This window comes from Pongo abelii, chromosome 14, assembly GCF_028885655.2.
Source record: "Pongo abelii isolate AG06213 chromosome 14, NHGRI_mPonAbe1-v2.0_pri, whole genome shotgun sequence".
Classification (NCBI taxonomy): domain Eukaryota; kingdom Metazoa; phylum Chordata; class Mammalia; order Primates; family Hominidae; genus Pongo; species Pongo abelii.
The window spans coordinates 56315874-56337232 of NC_071999.2; the positions used below are offsets into that span (position 1 = coordinate 56315874).

General features: G+C 41.0%; 2 protein-coding genes across 3 annotated transcripts in view; one reads left to right on the forward strand and one right to left on the reverse strand.

The window, feature by feature from the left end:
* INTS6 (integrator complex subunit 6) overlaps positions 1–21359 on the reverse strand; it is a 118225-nt gene that overhangs the window by 5505 nt on the left and 91361 nt on the right. Inside the window, exons 19-21 of one of the 2 annotated variants that reach the window (XR_010136786.1) lie at positions 13506–13665; positions 5599–5791; positions 3641–3819 (exon numbers count right to left, since the gene is read on the reverse strand). The gene's annotated coding sequence lies outside the window, so the exon portion shown is untranslated. Of the gene's footprint in view, positions 1–3640; positions 3820–5598; positions 5792–13190; positions 13666–21359 lie in introns of those variants that run through there. The other variant, XM_024257704.3, reaches the window with a different exon arrangement.
* Positions 186–21348, forward strand: SERPINE3 (serpin family E member 3). The gene is made up of 7 exons (XM_009248660.4): positions 186–452; positions 3592–3825; positions 6363–6572; positions 7548–7746; positions 14371–14471; positions 20620–20706; positions 21161–21348. Exons 1-7 carry the CDS (start codon positions 197–199, stop codon positions 21346–21348), a joined length of 1275 nt encoding a protein of 424 aa, XP_009246935.2. The 5' UTR covers positions 186–196.

The window sequence follows — 21359 nt, forward strand, 5'->3', positions numbered from 1 at the left end:
GCTCTGCAGCCCAGACGGGTGGACCTCAGGGTGGGTAACCAAGACAGCTCAATGCATGTCTCCCTCAGCCGTCCCCAGCCCCTAAAAACAGAGCTGGGGGTCCCAGTCCTCTGTGGGATATGGCCCTCTTTCATCACCAGCTTCCAGCCTACCCTGCATCTCTGCCCTCTGAATTGCAGGAACCCTCCCAGCCTCCATGCTGCCTTTCCTGATCACCTTCTTCCTCCTTCACTCTTGCTTCCTCCGAGCAAATGGCCACCTCCGTGAAGGAATGACATTGCTGAAGACTGAGTTTGCACTTCGTCTCTACCAGAGCGTGGCTGCATGTAGAAATGAGACGAACTTTGTCATCTCTCCTGCTGGTGTGTCCCTCCCCCTGGAGATCTTGCAGTTTGGAGCAGAAGGGAGCACTGGCCAGCAGCTGGCAGATGCCCTGGGGTACACCGTCCATGGTAAGAGGCCTGCTCACGTGCACACTCACTTACCCTTCTGTTCACACTCACACTCTCTCCAGCTCACCCTCCTGCTCACATTCACACTCTCTCCAGCTCACCCTCCTGCTCACATTCACACTCTCTCCAGCTCACCCTCCTGCTCACACACACTCACTCTCTCCAGCTCACCCTCCTGCTCATACTCACACTCATTCTCCCCAGCTCACCCTGCTGCTCACACTCACTCTCTCCAGCTTACCCTGCTGTTCACACTCACACTCACTGTCTCCAGCTCACCCTGCTGCTCACACACTCACTCTCTCCAGCTCACCCTCCTGCTCACACTCACACTCACTCTCTCCAGCTCACCCTCCTGCTCACACTCACACTCTCTCCAGCTCACCCTGCTGCTCAGGCTACCTGGGAGATAGGGAGCTCAGCTCCCTATGGCGTGCACGTGGGGAAGAGTGATCACTGGACAGGTCTGTGACAGAAGGCATTCAGACTTTGGGATGGTGGTGACCCTTGAATTTTAAGGTTCCCTTCTAACCTAATAGGTTTCATGGCAATGTTTCAGTTTCATTTGACACGCCCTAGCATAGTGCCTTTCTAGGTGCCAGGCAGTGCGGGAGGCACTTACAAACATTAATTGAATTAATTGTCACAACAGCTCTGTTGAGGATGATAATTTTATTATCATCCCAATTTTAGAGATGAGCAAATAGGCATGGAGAGTTGAAGCAACATGCTCAAGTTCACAGAGCCAATAAGTGACAGAGTTGGGACTCAAGCCCAGGCTGCCTGGTTTCAGAGCCCATGCTTTTGACCAACCTGCTTTTATAGATCTGTGACTTCTAGCCAGTGCCAGATCTGCCAGCTTATTTCTATGGATTATGTATTTTAAAGCAGCTCTGCCGGCAGCAGCATGAGTCTTTCGAATGCCGGGTCAGCTTCCCCTCTGCTTACGCTCAGTGCCTCAGCTCAATGCCTGGCCTCAGAACCAATCCACCAGCTCCAACTAAAACAGATACTCACACACATAACATTTTTCTTCCTAGACTAGGATCTAGGAATTCAGCAAAGACAGAACAAAAAAAAAAAAAAAGAGGCTATGAACTCTGCAGCCTCACGTTCATTCAAAGTAGAATGAAGCTGTCCTAGGCAGGGTCGTCCCAGCCCATCCATTCTTCACCCTGTGGGCGGGCAGGGCAGTAAAGCCCCACCACCTGTACTTGGGTGACACTGAGCACCTTTATTAATCTGTCTGGGCCTCTGCTTGCTCATATATAAAATGGGGATAATAATAGCCCTCAATTCACAGGACTGTCAAAAGCATTCAGTGTGATCAGGAGTGTTGAGTGTTTAGCACAATGTCTATGAACACAGTCAACCTCCGGCATTTTTTACCCTGTCATTGCATATTCTGGCAGGTCTAAAAATGTTCTTCCTGTGTGCAAATGTGCATGGACAAACTAGGCTAGGGCAGAGAAAAGATTTCACACAAAAATTCACTTCAAGCCAACTTACTTTGCTATTTTAATGTTTCCGACTAAAAGAATGCAGGTCCCCTGGCCCAGAGAGGGTGGAAAGATGGAGAGGAGAGCTCTGTGACAATTCCTCAGGTCACACCACACTATGGACAAGGGAAGTGTTTCAATTCTTCTCTGCAGACAGTCAACATTCCTAGGAATGTGATCTCAGAAATACATGTGACCTTCCTCGATAGAGTAAAATCTGATTATAAGTATGTTTTTATCCATTTTTTTCTTACTACACTCAAATGCAAGCACTTAAGGTAGGCTGATTCATGAGATCAAGATTCTGAGTCAGTCTTTTGCAATTGTGGATTCTCAGAAGCAGCTTTGGTAGAGAACATATTGTGGACAAGTGATGTCTGCCTACTATTGTCCTCTGCAGCCTCGTGGCTGGGGGCCCTGGCCAGGGTGGACTCTGGGTTCCCGTGCCTCCAGAGAACATTAGCCAGGAAACTCGGGGGTCTGCTGCTGCCTCCTGGCTTGGCTTCTGCAACATGAAGGGTGTCAGAGGGGACAGACCCCAAGCGAGTGAGAATTTCATCCCAGTGAAAACCAGCTGGAGCCAGGTAGTGGAGGAAAAGATACCCAGCATTTTGTCTTACAGGGAGGGTTTGTAGATAACTGCAGTGCTGTGCCTAAAAGGGAGTAGAAGCAGCCTAAGCGAGGGGGCTTCACTTCTGGAAACACTCAGCTTGCATGTGTCAGGAATGAGAAGCTTGGGGTAGGCAACTGTGTCTGGACTCACCAGTGGGCAAGAGCCCTCGTTCCAGCTATGGGATGCCTGGGAGAGGACAGAAGCTGTAGCTTGTGAATAATAACATGAAAACAAAATCCACTATTGATCATGGAAAGAAAGAAGCAATCTCCTGTATAAACAGTAAATAAATAGAAGTCCAGCTGCCATCCACGAAGGTGGAAGCTATCGACTCTCTCAAATGCTTATTATTTCCTTGACATTCTTGCAGCCTTTCACTGACATTAATAACACAAGCTGTCTGCTGGGTCTTAGGGAAAGGGGGGATGGGAGGAGTTCTTACCTTTCCTTTGTATTTCTCAAATTGAAAGCATAGTTCTACACAAGGCTGAATCCAAATGTTACTCAGGTTCATGACACACAGTTGTGGGAATGGATTTAAAGCCCCGTACAAGACATATTGACAGCACAACATCCCGGCCACCTCCCATCATTGTCACTGTGACATTGCACATAAATCTCCTGATGTTGTGTTTGAAACCCCATCACCCTGCACCCTGGACCTGCTGTTTTCCCAACCCTAGAATCTCTACTCCAGCACACATCAACCTTCCTAAAGCAGAAAATTAAGGAAGAATAACCTCTATTCATCTACAGGATGTTGGTAGTGTTTTTCTATTTGACTTCATTGCAGCCTGATTTCTTTCAGATCTAGCATGGTTTCTTCCCAACTTTTAATTGGTGGATCCAGGCTGATTCCTGAGCACATTAGCTATGACTTTTTCAAACCAGCTTTGTATGGTAGATGAACCTTATGAGCAAGAGTGGAGTTGCTGGCGTTCCATTTCAATGCAATGTGTGCTGGAGGTTGTGCTAACTCCTTACTCACACTCATCTTTGTCAACTTATCCCAACTTGTTCTTCACAGACAAAAGAGTGAAAGATTTCTTGCATGCTGTTTATGCCACACTACCCACCTCCAGCCAAGGCGCCGAGATGGAGCTGGCCTGCAACCTTTTTGTGCAAGTGGGAACACCGCTGTCCCCCTGCTTTGTGGAGCAGGTCTCCTCGTGGGCTAACAGCAGCCTGGAACCAGCCAACCTCAGTGAGCCCAATAGCACTGCCATCCAGACTAGCGAAGGGGCCTCCAGACAGACTGCAGGTAAAAGAAAACTGTTCATTTCAACAAGGCTAAGGCAGAGGGCTGCAGAGACAGAGTCTCACCCATCACTTGTCAGAGGCCATTGTGCTCAGACCACCTTCAATTACAGCAGAAGTTTGTCCTCTTAGGAGATCCTACCCTTGAATGACAAGAGGACACTAAGTCCCTTTCTGCCTCTCTTCCTGCTCTGACCCTTCCCCACACCAATATACACATGGGCACACACACACACACACGAGCCACGAGAGCACGCAAGAACACAGAAGTATGCTCTTCAGAGCCTCCCACCTCTGAGGACCCCACAGGCTTTCTCCCATGCAACTGTCCCACCACTGAGCTCTGCTCTCATCTATAATAAACCACCTGTGATAGCAAAATGCAACAGGAGCCAAAAAAAGTGGTTTCCTGGGAATTTAGGTTAAGGAAATAATTTAAGAAAAAGTTACACACAGTAAGATGTTTAGCTCAGTGTTATTGAAGAAAGAGACTTACAAACAGCCTCGCTGCCTGGCAATGAGGTGTGAATCAGTGTAGTACAGCACCTGCATGTTATACAGTTGTAATTATTATGAAAGATAATTAAAATCATGAACGCTTACTGAGTGTTTAGTTTATTTAGTTAGCACTGATCCAAGTTGATTATCTCAGTTCACCCTACAATAATCCTAAGGGGTAGGCGCTATTACTCTCCCCACTCTATAAATGGAGAAACTGAGGCACAGAAGGCTCAGCCTCCTGCCCAGGGTCCACAGGCCAGGATTCTAACCCAGGTGGTATGGCTCCAGCATCCTTGATCATTTCAAAAGTTTCACAGCAATGTGGAGAACATTCAAGACCCAGTGTTGGTTAAAAAGCAAAATAGGATTGGGAGGCCAAGGCGGGCAGATCATGAGGTCAGGAGTTTGAGACTAGCCTGGCCAACATGGTGAAACCCTGTCTCTACTAAAAATACAAAAAATTAGCCAGGCATGGTAGCATGTGCCTGTAATCCCAGCTACTTGGTGAGGCTGAGGCAGGAGAATAGCTTGAACCCGGGAGGCAGAGGTTGCAGTGAGCCGGGACTGCGTCACTGCACTCCAGCCTGGGCAACAGCGAGATTTCATCTCAAAAAAAAAAAAAAAAAAAAAAAGCAGAATAGGAAGTGATATGTATACTATGACTGAATGGAAAACGGTGAGTGTGTGGACAAGGATGGCAGAATTAAATGCAAAAATTAACATCTTTTGTAATAAAGTTCTCTCTCGTGCTCTTATATTTTACCATGTCTTTTCAATTTACTTAAATATGTTTAATTCCCTGCTCACATCCTTGTGCTGCCAGGGCGTAAGGCCAGAGAAGCAGCTCTCAATGCAGGCTGATTGTCCTCTAAGAAAAAGGGGCAGTTGGCTCAGTTGCTCAGAGTGCAGAGTCCAGAGCCAGGCTGCTTGGGTTCAAATCCAAGCTTTCCATGGAGCTGCTAGGGTTCTATTTCAATGCAATCCACATTGCATTGGCTAACTGGGTGGATGGCGGCTTCACCCCTCATAAGTATGTGACCTTGCCCAACTTCTCGGCGCCTCAGTTCCCTCATCTGCGAAATAGGGAATAACAATAGAACTGTTAGGAGGAGTTGGTGAGGATTTGCTAAAGCACTTAGAACAGAGCCTAGCACAAAGTGTGTGCGTATTAAACAAATAAACAGCTGGGACAAAAACTATCCCCTTAGGGGTGGTCTGCCTGCTCCTCTTTCTGACACTGCATGAAATTTTAACTGCAGCCCTCCAAAGACCATACCTTGAATATTGTTGTCTAAGCAAAGGCTCAGTGAGAGATTCAGCTCAGCAGCGGGGCAGGGTGGGGACTGGGGGCGACAATGTGCAGGATCTCCCATCACAGCACATACTCCTTCCAAGGGTCTGCCTGGGGAGGGAATGTCTAATAATTCCTAGGAAATGGCCCCAAACAGAACCAGGAGCAGCATCCCAACCTGTTCAGAAAAGAATAAAAACCAGGGTCTTCAGCAACAGCTGGCTATAAACACATATCAATTTGCAATTAACAGATTTTAATAAATACGCTACCAATCCAACTCCAGAGATGCCTCACTGCCCCCACCTCTCCTGACTGGTCACCCAGGTGTCAGGACTTCTGAGTTCTCACTTTCCATTTCCCTCTCCACACCCTCATCCCCCAGCAGGGGTTGTCATTGTTGCCCCCATACCCAGCCCTACAGAGCCTCTGACTCTGGCCCTGTGAGGTTATCTTAAAGACTCTGGGTGTAGGATTTTTATAAAATGACCATATCGCTCAATAGTCCCCAAAAGTTTAGAGCAGCTCCTAGTGCCTTGGGTCCCTGACAGCACAAGGAGCTGAGACAGGGAATTAAATATTCTTAAGTAGACTAAAAAGATATTGTAAGATGAAGAGAGAGACCACCTTAAGCAAAAAGACCTTCATTTTCGCATTTTAACTCTGCACTCCTTGTCCGCACAGGCACTGGGTTAGGTTCAGTTTCAATGCACATTTAACCCACGGCCCCCTTGCTTTCCTGCTTGCAGGTGAGGGCCCCAGTGAGGGCCCTGGTGGCTGGCTGTGGGAGCAAGTCAGTGCAGCATTTGCTCAGCTTGTGCTTGTGAGCACCATGTCCTTCCAAGGCACTTGGCGGAAGAGATTCTCCTCCACAGACACGCAGATCCTGCCTTTCACCTGTGCCCATGGCCTCATCCTTCAGGTCCCCATGATGCACCAAATGGCCGAGGTCAACTACGGTGAGCTCTGCCCCTGCTGGTTTGTCTAAAGGGAGAGGAAGCCTGGGCCTGAGGGCAGGAGAGAGGAGGCCAGGTCCCTGCTCCTAAGCGATAGGGATGTGTTTCCACAGCGTCCATCTGCTGGACTGGGCGTGCATGGCGGAAGGAAAGACTAAGGTGCCCGGAGACTTTAGAGAGGAGTGTTGGACAGTGTGCTCTGACAAGACAGTGAGGACACAGATATGGAAGAGAAACTCAGTTTCATGCTTGACATTTCCTTCTGCACTAGTAGAGTTTGGACCAAACTGCCACCCTGGCAGGCACAATAGGCCAGGATTGAATTGCCTGCTCCTTTAAGACCGGGTACAGTAGTACCCTGTCCCCTTATCCATGATTTTGCTTTTTGAGGTTTCAGTTATCCGCATCAGAAAATATTAAATGGAAAATTTCACAAATAACTCTCAAGTTTTAAACTGCAAGCCCTTCTGAATAGTGTGGTGAAATTTCCTGATGTCCTTCTCTGTTCCACCTGAGATATGAACCATCCCTTTGTCCAGCATCTCCAGGCTGTCTACAGTATGCCCATTAGTCACTTAGTAGTCATCTCAGTCATCAGATCGAGAAAACGTAGTATATGCAGGGCTCGTTACCATCCTCAGGTTCCGGCCTCTACTGGGGTTCTTGGAGCATATCTGCGAAGGATAAGGGGGCACTACTCTATGTGGTTCTGCACGTGCCATCGTCCCCCCCATACCCAGCCCTACAGAGCCTCTGACTCTGGTCCTGTGAGGGTATCTTAAAGACTCTAGGTCTAGGATTTTTATAAAATGACCATATCGCCCAACAGTCTTTGGCCTGAAACTGCCTCCTGAGGGTGAGGTGGATGCTCCATTTTATTGTTTCCAGTCCTCTGAGCCAGCCTCTCTCAGGGTCTGACACTGGTTCGTTCTCCTGGCTCCTGGGACAGAGCTGACCTCTGATCCACTGTACCCTCAGGTCAGTTCCAGGACACTGCAGGCCATCAGGTGGGGGTGCTGGAGCTTCCTTACCTGGGAAGTGCAGTGAGTCTGTTCCTGGTGCTGCCCCGTGACAAAGACACCCCACTGAGTCACATCGAGCCACACCTCACAGCCAGCACCATCCACCTCTGGACCACCAGCCTGAGGAGAGCCAGGATGGATGTGTTCCTGCCCAGGTGAGCAGCTGAGTCCCCCTCACAGGTGCTGTGCAGCCAGCAGTCAGAAGAGCATGGATTTGCACACAGGTGGTCTGCCTCTAGGGTCTGTGCTTAGCCACTGGGATGACTTGTTTAATGTGTACCCCCAGAAGTTAGACCAAGAGGAAGTGACCCTAGAGTTTGAGTCCATTTCAGAGCCGCCGCTGGCTAGCTCATGGCACAGACTGAAATGAACTAACTTCCCAGAGTCTTTCCAAGACAAGATATTCTGCCTTCACTGGGCTGGACTGGAGTCCCCCAGGACCCCCTGATCCAGCCCTAGGCGGCAACCAGTTTTTGGAGAGGAAATGCTCGTGGTTCCCTTGTAGGAACGTTGCCCAAATCTTATTCCATCCTAAGAGTATACAACTGTCATTTTTGCAAAACCAAAGAGATAAGATGACTTATGTAATTGAGCAAATACAGATAAAATTCTGATCAGAAGCCAAATTAAGGCATAAAATTTTGACACTTTAAGTCTCTATGCAGAAGGTTCTCATTCTTTCTAAATGGAGGTGAACTCTCCTTTAAGAAGACCCAATAGGTACAAATACAAATCAAAAAGTGAAGTGGTGGCATTCTATGTTGCTTTTTCAAAACAAAATCTATTAGCGAAACTCATAACTTTACAAAAAGATTCCTCTTAGGGCTTCCTTAAATGATGAGCTTCTGTGATATATTTGAAATCAGAGTAAATTTATAACCATTTTTTGACCAGCATTAAGCAAGGAATGTTGTCCAGTAGCCACTAGCTGCCTTGGCCTCTCTCCACTGCCTGGGCTTCCAGTAGGCAAAGGCAAAGTCCTTGGCAGTACTCCCTCAAGGAGTTAAAAATAAATCTATGCACTAGAAGGAAAACATACAAAGAGAGACCCAGCAAGTTAAGGGCCAAGGTCTAAAGTGAGATCTGGCATAACCCAGGGCAAAAGGTGCACTTAACTCTAAGGTAAAGTGTATCTCTCAAAACTAAATATTTGGATCCCAAACCAAAACCCAAATACTGGATATTTCAACAGATCTCTCAGGGAGGGAGCAGAAGCAACCCTAATCTTCCTATTATATTTGAGAGAAACTCAGCAAGGGAAGGAAGAGCAGCGTTCCATGTCAAACGTAGAGAGAAAAAGGAGGCTGGTGCGGGAATTTGCCACAACCTTTTTGGGTTTAAGAGACAGATAGTGGGACTCATCCTCGAGCAGCTCTTCCCTGGAAGAGACCCCGGGGAAATTCCCAGCTCCACTGAGAACTCTCCACCGTCCTGATTCTACTTTTAGAAGTCTCAAACCCTCAAGCAGTGATCCTGAAAAACACTGGCAGGCAGGGAAGGCAAGGCAAGGCAGAAATCTTAGTAACACAACTATTAGTTAGCACTTAACCTCATTCTGATAATTTTTTTTTTTTTAATCTCCTTAAGACTACCAAGACTGCTGTCCAAGAAGGACAGAGGTTTTTAGGAAAATGAAGTTATTTCACAAGTAAAACTAACCAAGTTTTTTTTTTGTTTGTTTTTAAGCTAGCTTTAAATCCTTTGGGGAACAAAACAGAAAAAGTAAAAACTGTCTTAGGTCTAGATTTAGGTATAAACTTTGGATCATGGTAGACACAAAGTCAGCTTTTAGGCAGGAATTTACCTCTCATTCTCTCAAATCACTCATTCTTCTTTTAGTATGACTTGCTCTGCAGTCAGCAGGCATTTTTTGTTTAAGAAGAGCAAAAAAATTTCACACACTGTGGGTAGCAATGCAAAATTGTGTGACTATGAGATGTGCTTTCAGGTTAGACATCACCAAGCAGTGCACTAGTAGATTCTGGATGAATTATGGTGTCTAGCTTCCAAAGTAACCTTTTATTTATAAATAAATAAAAAAGTGCATAGGGACTGTTAATCTTCATGAGGGACGCTTAGCATACTAAAGGAATAATCAAGAAAACCAAGAATGTGTTAAGGGTTATTTATAACCACAATCATGTGATGTCCCACAAGAAAGACTAATAATGCCAAATATGTATGTAATGAATAAAACATCTGATTATTAGGTCAACATAGAAGGCTGAGCATGAGCATGTTTTGATATTAGATATAATATATATCTTCTTAAAATCCACCAGATCCCACATATTCAAAATGAGTTTTGCCCTTCCTCCCAGGAACTGCTGATTATCATGGTGTGTGGTTTATGCTTTTCTAGGAGTGTTTCTTTTTTAGAAAATCAAGATATAATTCACATATTATAAAATTCACCATTTTAAAGTACACAATTCAGAGGTTTTCAGTATGTTCACAAAGTTGTGCAACCATCACTATTAATTCCAGAACCTTTTCATCACCTCAAAAAGAAACCCCATATCCATTAGCAGTCACTCCCAGCTCCCCTCCCCACCTCCCAGCAACCTCTGATCTACTTGCGCTCAATAGATTTGCCTATTCCAGAATTTCATGTAAGTGAAATTATACAATTACATATTGTACAATTATACAATATGTGGCCTTTTGTGTCTGGCTTCTTTGCATAATATTTTCAAGGTTCATAGTAGCATAAATCAATACTATCTTCCTTTTTATGACTGAATAATATTCCATTGTATTGATATACTACATTTTGTTTACCTATTCATAAATTTATAGATATTTGAGTGCCTAGACACATTTTGGCTTGTTTTAACTTCTTGGCCACCAGAAACAATCAAGTGCACATTTTTGTGTGTATATATATTTTCAATTATCTTGGATATACAACTAAGATGCAATTACTAGGTCATGTGGTAACCCTAACATTTTACGTTTTGAAGAACTATCAGACTGTTTTCCAAGTCACTGCACCATTTTACATTCCTACCAGCAATGTGTGTGTAATCCAGTTTCTCCACATCCTTGTCAACACTTGTTAATGACCATCTTTCTATTTTAGCCATTCTAGTTGGTGTGAAGTAGTATCTCATTGTGGACTTCATTTGCATTTCCCTAATGACTAATGAGGTAGAGCATCTTTTCATGTACCTGGAGAAATGTCTTTTTTGTAGAAATGTCTATTTCAGAGGTTTTTCCCATATTTAAATTGGTTGTCTTTTTATTATTGAGTTCTAATAGTTCTTTATTCTGGATACTAGTACCTTAACAGACATATGATTTGTAAATACTTTCTGTCATTCTGTGGTTTTTCTTTTCACTTCTCAACAGTGTCCTTTGAAGCACAAAAGTTGTTAATTTGGATGAAGCTCAATTAATCTATGTTTTCTTTTGTTTCTTGTGCTTTTGATGCCATATTCTATTGAATAGACACCATTGTCTAGTTAGGGTCACAAAAATTTAGGTGTATGTTTTTTTCTAAGAACTTTATAGGCTTAGCTCTTACATTTAGGTCTTTAATCCATTTTGAATTAATTATTGTATATAGTATGAGGTAGGGATTCAACTTCATTCTTTTGTGTGTATCTATCCCTTTGTCCCAGTATCATTTGTTAAAATGATTTTTCTTTCCTCCACTGAATTTTCTTGGCATCTTTGTCAAAATCAATTGCCCATAAATGTATAAGTTTATTTCTGGACTTTCAATTCTATCCTATAGGCATAGATATTTGTATGTTTGCCAGTACCACACAGTCTTCATTACTGTAGTGTGAGTCCTTCAACTTTCTTCTTTTTCAAGATTGTTTTAGCTATTCTGGGCCCCTTGCATTTTCATATAAATTTTAGAATCAGCTTGTCAATTTTTGCCAAAAATGCAGGAGGGATTTAGACAGGGATTGTGTTGAATCTGTAGATCAATTTGGTGAGTATTACTTTCTAACAATATTAAGTGTTCTGGGCCATGAACTCAGAATATCTTTCCTTCCATTTAGGTCTTTCTTTGTTTCTTTCAACAATGTTTTGTGGTTTTCAGTATGCAAGTCTTGCACTTCTTTTATTAAATTTATTCTAAGTATTTTACTCCTTTTAATTTTTACTCATTTTCAGATTGTTCTATAGTGTATACAAACACAATTGATTTTTGTATCTTAATCTTGTATGCTGCACCTTACTGAACTCCTTTATTAGCTCTAATAGGTTTTTTTGTGTGTGTGGATTCTTTAGGGTTTTCTATGTATAGGACCAAGTCACCTGTGAATAGAGATAGATTTACTTCTTTCTTTCTAACCTGGATGCCTTCTATTTCTTTTTCTCATGTAATTGTCCTACTCATCCTCCAGTGCCATGTGAAATAGAAGGGGTCAGAGTGGACATTCTTGTCTTGTTCCTGATCTTAGGGGGAAAGCTTTCAGTCTTTTACTGTAAGTGTGATATTAGCTGTGGGGTTTTTGTAGCTGCCCTTCATCAATTTAAGGAAGTTACCTTCTATCCAAAGTTTGTTGTATGTTTGATGTTTGTTTGTTTTTAGTCATGAAAGGGTGTTGGACTTTGTCAAATGCTTTTTCTGCATCTATTGAGATGGTGATGTGGCCTTTGTCCTTTATTCTATTAATATGGTATATTAATCGGGTTTCATATGTTGAATCCACTTGGCATTCCTGGGATAAATCCCACTTTGTCATGGTGAGATTTATATGGTGTTGGATTCAATTTGCTAGTATTCTGTTGAAGATTTTGCATCTATATTTGTAAGGTATATTGGTCTGTAATTTGTCTTTCTTGTAATATCCTTGTCTGGTATTGGTAAAGGGTATTTTTTTACTCAAGTTATTTTTGTAGCATTTCTGCTTGATCTGCCTTCATAGCCATACAAGACAATCACTCTAATCTTTTATAGTCATATCTCACTTTTACTGATGTTTTTAGTTTATGAAAAATGATATTATCCAGTTTTATTACCCACCATAATCATATTTAGTTTCAAATAGCGCTTAATTAACTTTCTCAATATAATTGAAAAATAATTTAAAAATCACAATGGTAACAATAAGTGCATGGGCTGTGCTGGGGATTGTTCCAAGCACTTTACAAGGATTCATTCATTTAATCTTTACAACCCTACAAAGACGCATTACAATTATGGTCATTTCACAAATGAGGACTGTGACAAAGAGAAGTAAAGTAACTTCCCATGGAGGTAAAGTAACTAGTTTGCAGGTAGTTACTTGATCCAGGATTCAAACTCAGGCATTGGATTCCCAAGTCCATGCTCATAACCACTGTTTCAGCATTTAGAGGTTTCAAAAAGGATGTGTTTTCAGTACTTAAGAAAACTTCATAAGAGATAGTCTAAGATTTTTTGGGAGAAATGTCAGCTTACTTGGAGAAAGTATATTTCTTTTTTGGAAACTATTCTGAAGATTCAAAACATACCTTTATGAGAAAGTATGATACTTTTGTTTAAAGTATGAGTCATACTGTCTGGTATAGCAATGAAGACCTTTGATATTAAATGGTCTTGTTCAATATTTTTATTCTCCTGCAAGTTCTGTATTATTTATAGAAAAACACCATCTAATTTCCATTTTGATCTTTTTTATTTTCAAAGAAAAATAATATCAGCAGCCCTTTTAAAGGATCTTTCAACAGTAAATTTTTAAATGCCTTGTCCCTGGGGAAATATAAAATTGGTGTACTGATTCTTTGTGCTCAAAGGGTTTACTAGGAAAACCAAGGCTTTAAGTTCCATTCTTTTCCCACTGTGCTCCAAAGGCATAAACTGCACATAGCAAATATGAAAATATATTTTATCCAGTATAAACACTCTATTAAATAAAATACTCTATTAATTGTCAATAAGGCAATTAGTCAACAGCCTCTTTTCTGCACCTACTATATGTGAGATGCCACACGAGATGGGAGGTAGCAAAATGTAGGTGATTAGAGCATGGGCTCTGCACACACACAGGCTTGATTTGAATCGAGGTCCATCACATACTCATTATGTCATCTTGGGCAAGTTTCTTAAACTCTTTAAGTCTTGATTTTCCCATCTGTAAAATGAGGATAATAATAACATAGTTATATGAAGATGAAATGAAATAATCCACATAAAGCTCTTATAGTATCTAGCATAATGTAAGCACTCATTAAATATTAATTTTTATTAAGAAATAAAAATGAATTGGAGTCTGGCACAGTGGGGCACACCTGTAGTCCCAGCTACTCGGGACGCTAAGGCAGGTGAATCACTTGAGGCCAGAAATTCAAGTCCAGCCTGGGCAACATAGGGAGACCCCATCTCAAAAAAAAAAAAAAAAAGTGTTTAAAAAATGAATTGGGATAGCCACTCTTCTCAGGTAGTTTACAATAACATAAATGACACTAACAGGAAGCAGAATGTTCTATATATCATAAGAGCAGAACAAGGTGTTAATGGGGCTTTAAGAACCAAAGGTCACAAAATAGCTGAAGAAAAGAGGAGGAGGTAACAACTGAAAAATGGATAATAACTAAAAGACAATCAAAGTCAATGGGAAGACTTAGAATGAGCAGCAGGAACAAGAGTACAGAGGTGGGGAAGAGCCCTGTGTGGTCAGATTAGGGCTTATGGGAAGGCGCCATGGAAGATGAAGCTGGAAATAAATCTGGTGGAGCCAGCCGGACTTCCAAGTTAGGGACTTTGGACTTCATGTGGTGTGTATGAAAGTATATTGAGTGAGAATTTTGAAAGTTGATGATTTGTTTTTGCCTTTTAGGTTTAGGATCCAAAATCAATTCAACTTAAAAAGCATTTTAAATTCTTGGGGAGTCACCGATCTTTTTGATCCACTCAAAGCTAACTTGAAAGGAATTTCAGGTAAAAACGGTTCTTCTTCCAAACTTTCTAGCCTTGTGTTTGGGGCAGTTTTATCATACTTTGACTAAGGGATTCTCATTTCCACAGAGCCTTCAGTGGTAAACAATCAGAGTCAACATTATGTAAAAGAATAAGAAAGGTGCTCTGTTTTATATAAGAATGTGTTGCTTCTAATAACAGTCAAATTTGGGTTAGATCTTGTGAGGAAGGGATGTTTCTTCAGGCCTTAATCGTGGTTTTCAGAGACAACCTTCACCATGGAGTCAATGTCCACAGTACACAGTAAACAGACCCTCCCTCTAACCGTCATGACTAGGAGTGTACCCAAGGCATTGCTGCAGCAATAGATTCTTCATTATGACCTCCTGCTGTCCCATCAGCTTCAGTCACCCTTTGCTTCTACACCCTTTTCCTCCCTCCTTCCCTATACCTTCTCTGTCCTCTTCTAATAAGCTGGTCTTGAAACCTTCCCTCATCTGTCCAATTTCTTTTCTTCAAATTACCCATACTCTTACAACCTTGCCTTAAAATGTTCTCCTTTCCACCAACCACATTGAATTTCTTTGCACAAAGTTGAATTGCTACTACCAATCAATAGGTGCTGTTTGCTTATATTATAGGAAATTTATATCAAATATAAACAGGGAGTGAATGCCAGAACCTATGTTCTACAATCCTTTCAAGACACCATTGGCTAAACTATTGCCAACTCAAAGGCTCAGGTTTGTTTCTACTCTGGATAGTAAATTATCTGTGCAAAGATTATACTGTAGCTGGTATTTCCATTGGCCTTGACATTTCCCTTACCTGAAGAGCTTGAAAATCACTATTTTGAATTCTAGAACATCATAATGTGGACTTTTCTAAATCTTGGCTCAGAATCTTCCTTCTTAAGCAATCACAAGAAAATTGAGATTTTGATCCACAAGAGAAGTCTTGGTTTGGGCTTTAGATGTGACCAGATTGACAGTTACTTATCAAATAAAACACAGGAGTGAGAATCTATTCTAGAGAGTTTAAAATCTACCAGCCCTGTACTCATTGCCTGAACACGCAAAGAGATAGCAAAGCAATAGTCAAGTTTGGGCATAGTGTCCACAACGATGCTTGGCACACAGTTGGATATCAAGTAAATATTGTTGACTTGGTCAAATGACTCAAACAGAAACTTTCCTTACTGACACAGGCATAATCTGACATTTCAGGCAAAGGAGGAATACTGAAGTGAAAAGATCAGAGGGCAAGGAAAGAGCAAGGGATGAAGAACTTAAGAGAATTCTATGTTTGACAATGTGCAAAATCTAACCAGTGTCTTCTTGCAACTCCATAGCTCAGCCATGGCATCCCTGTTGTTGGTGATTTTGATGATCAGAGTTAAAAACTATATTTTCTTCTACATCACTGTATTCAATGAATCACTAGGGCTTACTGACTGTCCCTTCATAACTCCTAAAGCTCTCCCTTTTATGTCCTAAAAGTACATCCTAATGTGCCATCAACCCTGTGTCCTCAAACAGGACTGATCTTAACACACATCATGTAGTTCCTCTATTGGTAAAGGCTTCCAAGGTCCACAAACTCCTCTGGCAAGATCTAATAAATAACCTAGTTTTAAAAGTACATTTTTTGATACCAAACCTCTTTTTTTTTTTAATGCTATTCAAATCTACTTATATTTGCTCAAACCAGCAGAAAGGTAGGCAGGCAGATCTGGCTTATTTAATAATTATGAAGCAATTATCATGTGCCAAGTGTGAAGCTTGCATGCACATTTCCTACTGACAAAACATGCCAGTCTGGTAATTTTCTCTCATGAAGTTTTGTTCCTCTAAAGCAGGGGTCAGCAAACAATGGCCTACCACCTGCTTTTGTAAAGTTTAATTAAAACATAGCCACTCTCAATCATTCATAAATCATCTATGGCTGCTTTCCTGCTACAGCAGCAAAATTGAGTAGTTGAGACAGACACCATATGGCCTGCAGTGGCTAAAATATTTAATATCCGGCCCTTTATAGAAAAAGATTGCCAACCAAATTATTGCTTCTTAATGTCCTTCTTTAAACATAATCAAGAGACTAACCACTTCTCTGCCCAAATGGGCTTTCAACTTAATATTCTAGAGACAGGGCCACCAAATCTCTCCAAGAAATAGTTTCCTCATTCCTAAAATGGGGGTAACTACCACTCACCACACAACTTAATTGTAGAAACAAAATCATTTACTTATAGTATGACATCAGCAGAGACCTTGCCAGAGAGTAAGTGATCAGAAAATGCTGGCCTCTCCTCTCTTCTTCCAGTTTACAAGGGATTACCAAGCAGTTTTGTACTATTGATGGAACTCCAACAACCACAGCAAACATTTGGCCTTTCAGTCCCAAAGCCCAGAATCATTTTACTCAAATTCTCTTTCCCCATTTACAAGTCACTCATCTCTTCCTTCTTGGCATCAAATATTTTTTTTTGCTGCCTTAAGGACTAATTCAATATTATTTCAAGGCCCAACTGAAACCAGAGTGTAGTTTCCCCCCAGTCTCCTTGATACTAGATGTTATGCAGCTTTTAAGAATAATTCCAGTTTCACTCACACTGAAGATGCCAGCTAAAGATACTCTTCTTAAGCAATCCCACTGGCTTTAGGATCAGCAGGATTTGATATAGACCCATGCCTCCTAGTCCACAAAATACTCCTTGTGCACAAACTTGAAACTCTGAAGAAACTGTCTTGTTCTTGGCTTTTATAAGTAGGTAGTTTCCAGTCTCTGCTCAGTAGGAAGTACAAGTTCTCTGTTACTATGACTTAAATGAACAAACCAGAGTTGTTTGGTTGAGTATGGAAGTTATGTAAGCTAACTTATGCCACACCAGATGTCTGGTCAGAATTGCAACAGAAAGAGGTGCGGAGTGGGCTAGTGGAGACAAATGGAGAAAGCAACTAACCATAGCCTAATTTCAAAGGCCATTTCAGATTCTTCTTAGCACTCTCTCTCTCTCTCTCTATCCTGGGCCGGGTGCTACGTCTCTCTCTCTCCCCCCGCCCCAACACTTAGTGTTAGCAACTAAGTGACAAGATGAAAAAGATAAACTAGAAGCAAGTTCTGGCAATAACATTTTAAAAGCCACTAACTGCCTACAGCAAATAATAATTGTAAAGACAAAAGAAACAGCAAATGATATGTTTATCCTGATTTATGAGAATCTGAGGATGAAATGTAGGGACACAATGTTTATACAATGTCATGTTTTGAAGACTTTTAAACCTTTTGAGTATGACCAGCCATACATAAAGAATAATGGTGTCCACCAACAAAGCACTGAAACAATCATTTGGCTGACATTTGCAGATTACCCATTCTATGCCATGCCTTTATGGTTCTACAGACACCAATCAGCATTTCCTTACAAGTTTAACAAGGTTAAAGAACATCAAGGCCATTCATATAGTGGTAAGGGGTGTCTATTATTAATTCATCCAGCATTTACTAAACACATTTATGTACCAAGTATTTTTAATGTAAGTTGGGCAAAGAAATATTTAAAATGATTAAGACATCATTTACGCTTCTAGGAGCTAATAGTCTAAAAAGGAAGGTAAAAACCCATAGAAGATGTTATGGAAGAAGAGTGGAGAGTATGCCGGGAGGGAGGGTAGGAAGAGTATCACCCCTTTGCTTTGTATATAGAATGTTGTATTGTAGGAGCAAGCGGGTTTATGGTGGGCTACAGTTTCCCAAAGTATGTTCCCAAAATGCTAATCCTGTAAATCTGGGACAGAGAATGGTGTGGGTGGTTCTATGGTTAAACGCTATGTATTATAATTGTCCTGTAGAGATTCACTATAAAAGTTAGCAGATTAGCAGCTCTAAGAAGTCCCCTACTGAAAACAAAAGTGACTGTTTAGCATCTCCCACATATAATTAATCATGGAACCCTTTTACAGAATGCCACCTATAAACAATCTTGAGAACAACTTTTGGGAAAATAGGGTGTATGTCCCTCAATGGCACTAAGCAGCTGTCAACACTTCAGGGGAGTAGAAAAAGACCAGGAGAATCCCTTTGTGCTTGACTTCTAGGTTCATTTCATTAGTTGTGTAATATTTCAATAGCTACTCAATAAAAAATAATAGGAATCTGTAATACAAGATCAAGCGGGAGGAAAAATGCAAAACCATAGATGACTCCCAAATTCTCATTTTTATCGCATATGTTGGTCTTTTGAAATGTCAACTCTTACCAGAGATAAAATTTAAAAGATGCTGATGCTGGGGCATGACATAGGCTATGGACCTTGGTTTATGGCTGTGCAAACATATAAATGTCAATTATTGGACCACTCCTATAGTCTGATGCAGAGAAACTGTTCAAATGAAACTCTTCAGTTGCAGTTTCAAAATACTGAAGTAGCCTGGCCCATCTAACCAGACTCATCCACATCAACTGGTCTCATTTCTCACACTGCCAAGGTGCCCAGAGTAATACAAACACATTTACTGTATTTTAGCTGATAAGGGGTTTCATAGTGAATCTCTGCTTATTTCACCAACATTCATTTAAAATATTCAGACACCATCCTATATAGTAATGAAGTCACGGAGATTAGTAAAAGCCATAAACTTTGACTATCAAATAACCATTCTTTAACCCTAAAGCTCTCTTTGTAACTTTGGCACTGCATTTCAGTTTGCTTAATTAGCTAGTAAGAGGGGCTAATTATTCATAGTGAAATTTGTTTCTTAAAGACCCTACAGAAAAAGACCAACTGCTAAAATAAATCAAATTCTTCGCTGATTTTAGGACAAGTGACACTAGTGAATGTTTCTATTGATTTTTACTTCCTCTGGCCCTTCCTGTCCCCTTCACTGATGCTGGAAAACTAACTGTTCCTTACAGTGAATATAGCTAACTCCCAACATCCTGTGCACACCTTACAAGATGGATGGAATGCCGCATATTCTTTATTTTGGTCTGGTTTTATTCTCTCATGGCATTCATGGGTTATCTCCTGTATGTGCGTGACAAACACAAACCAATTTAAGCATTAGTCTAAGATGAAACAAAGCTCCCTCACACAATATGTGTTCATCAAACTGATCATTTTAACATTCATGCCACAGATACCTCCCAGTGGCATGTTGGAGTTGACTAGCATACACTTTCTGAAAGGCGGCAGTGTTTGAGTGGAGGGGAGGGGTGGGATGGGAGTGGAGTGGGCTTTCAATCAGAATATTCTCAACTCTGCTGTTCAAATGTGTGATCTCAGGTGAGTTCACAGCTCACTCTAAAATGAAAGGATTGGACTGAATGATTTCCTAAGTTTCTTCTGGTTCTAAATCTTTCATTTTTTACTGTGTCATCAAGTATCCTTTCATCTTTGGAGCTGTTTAAAAATGGTTAATGATTAGCTTACAAAAATCAGCCAATTCCTCTAAATTATCACTTAGTCCTATTTGCTAAACTTATAATCTGTGAAACTGTTAGTACATAGAACATTTATACTAACCTCTCATTTGCTTTGTAGATTCTAGCCCATGAGGCAAATTAATTGCATAACTGATACACCTAAGTATACAGAATACAGTCATGCAACACTAGACACATTCATATTACTCCGAATTGTGCCTCAATAAAGCCTGTAATAAAAACCTGTGACTTTTGTCATTTAAAAGTGGCTCTTAAAATGCAGTCCAAAAAGGCATTCAAGGGAAATGATCTCTGAAGCTTGGTGAAAATGATTCCCGGGCTACAGAATCTGCATTTTAACACATACCCTATGATCACTGAAGTTTAGGAAATAATGGCTGAAGGAGGGATTGTAGTTTTAACTAGAAATCATTTCTGAAAATGAACCACTGAAAAAATGGGGCAGTGCTCTGAATATTATTTTGGGAGAGATTACATATATTTAACAAATTAAATATATATAACAAATTAAAGTTTGGTAAAATATTGAGTCTTAAGAATTTTCCAAACAGCTACCTGAGCCTCCAGTAAAAACAAAAACAGAATTTTCCACTCTTTCCGTAGCTACACAGTAAGCAGCAGTGGATACTATAAATTTTGTAAGTACATTTTTAAAGAATGTGTTCTAAATGTGTTAGAAAAATGTTAATGAGCAACTCACATTTTTATCATTTTCTGTGGTTAGGCCAAGATGGCTTTTATGTTTCTGAAGCAATCCACAAGGCCAAGATTGAAGTTTTGGAGGAAGGCACCAAGGCATCTGGAGCCACAGGTATGTTCAGAGAATACCCAGTCACACTGCTCACCCATATCTACCTTTCTTAAATTTACCTAGTTGAATCTTCACACTTCTGAATCTTTCCATAACCCCCAAGTTCAGGTGTGGTATAGCATTTTTTTAAAAGGAACACTAAAGAAAACAAAAAGTTTTTGAAAAATGACGGGGAAGAAGAGATATCCATCCCATAAAAATAATTCTGAAAGTTACCTTCAATAAGGAATTTATTCCATGGAATGTGTTGAAAACAGGAGACAGGATTGGCTAAATGGCATCTTTTCTCTTTAATTTTCCCATCTGCACCCCCATCACAACAGTAAACAATGAAATGCCATTAGGATGCTTTGATTTCTTAAAAACTTATGGGATATAACTTACTTCATAACCAATAGTTATTTTCTTAAAAATGCACAGAAAATGCAATGGGATTTTTCTTTCTTTCCTGCAGCTCTGTTGTTATTGAAAAGGTCTCGGATTCCTATTTTTAAAGCAGATCGGCCATTCATCTATTTCCTGAGAGAACCTAACACAGGTATTACAGTATTTTTTGACAGGATTCAGATAATTTATCAGTGTCTCTCTAGCAACAAGGGCTCATTTGTCCACTATCCCCTCAAAAATAACCATTCTTTCTAGCTGTTTTTACG

What these genes read in the sequence shown, in the direction of transcription:
- SERPINE3 (XM_009248660.4), top strand. Translation starts at nt 197, where the DNA reads ATGCTGCCTTTCCTGATCACCTTCTTCCTCCTTCACTCTTGCTTCCTC. An exon ending in ATGGATGTGTTCCTGCCCAG is followed by an intron (nt 7,747 to 14,370) that starts GTGAGCAGCTGA and finishes TTTGCCTTTTAG; the next exon opens with GTTTAGGATCCAAAATCAAT. An exon ending in TAACTTGAAAGGAATTTCAG is followed by an intron (nt 14,472 to 20,619) that starts GTAAAAACGGTT and finishes TTCTGTGGTTAG; the next exon opens with GCCAAGATGGCTTTTATGTT.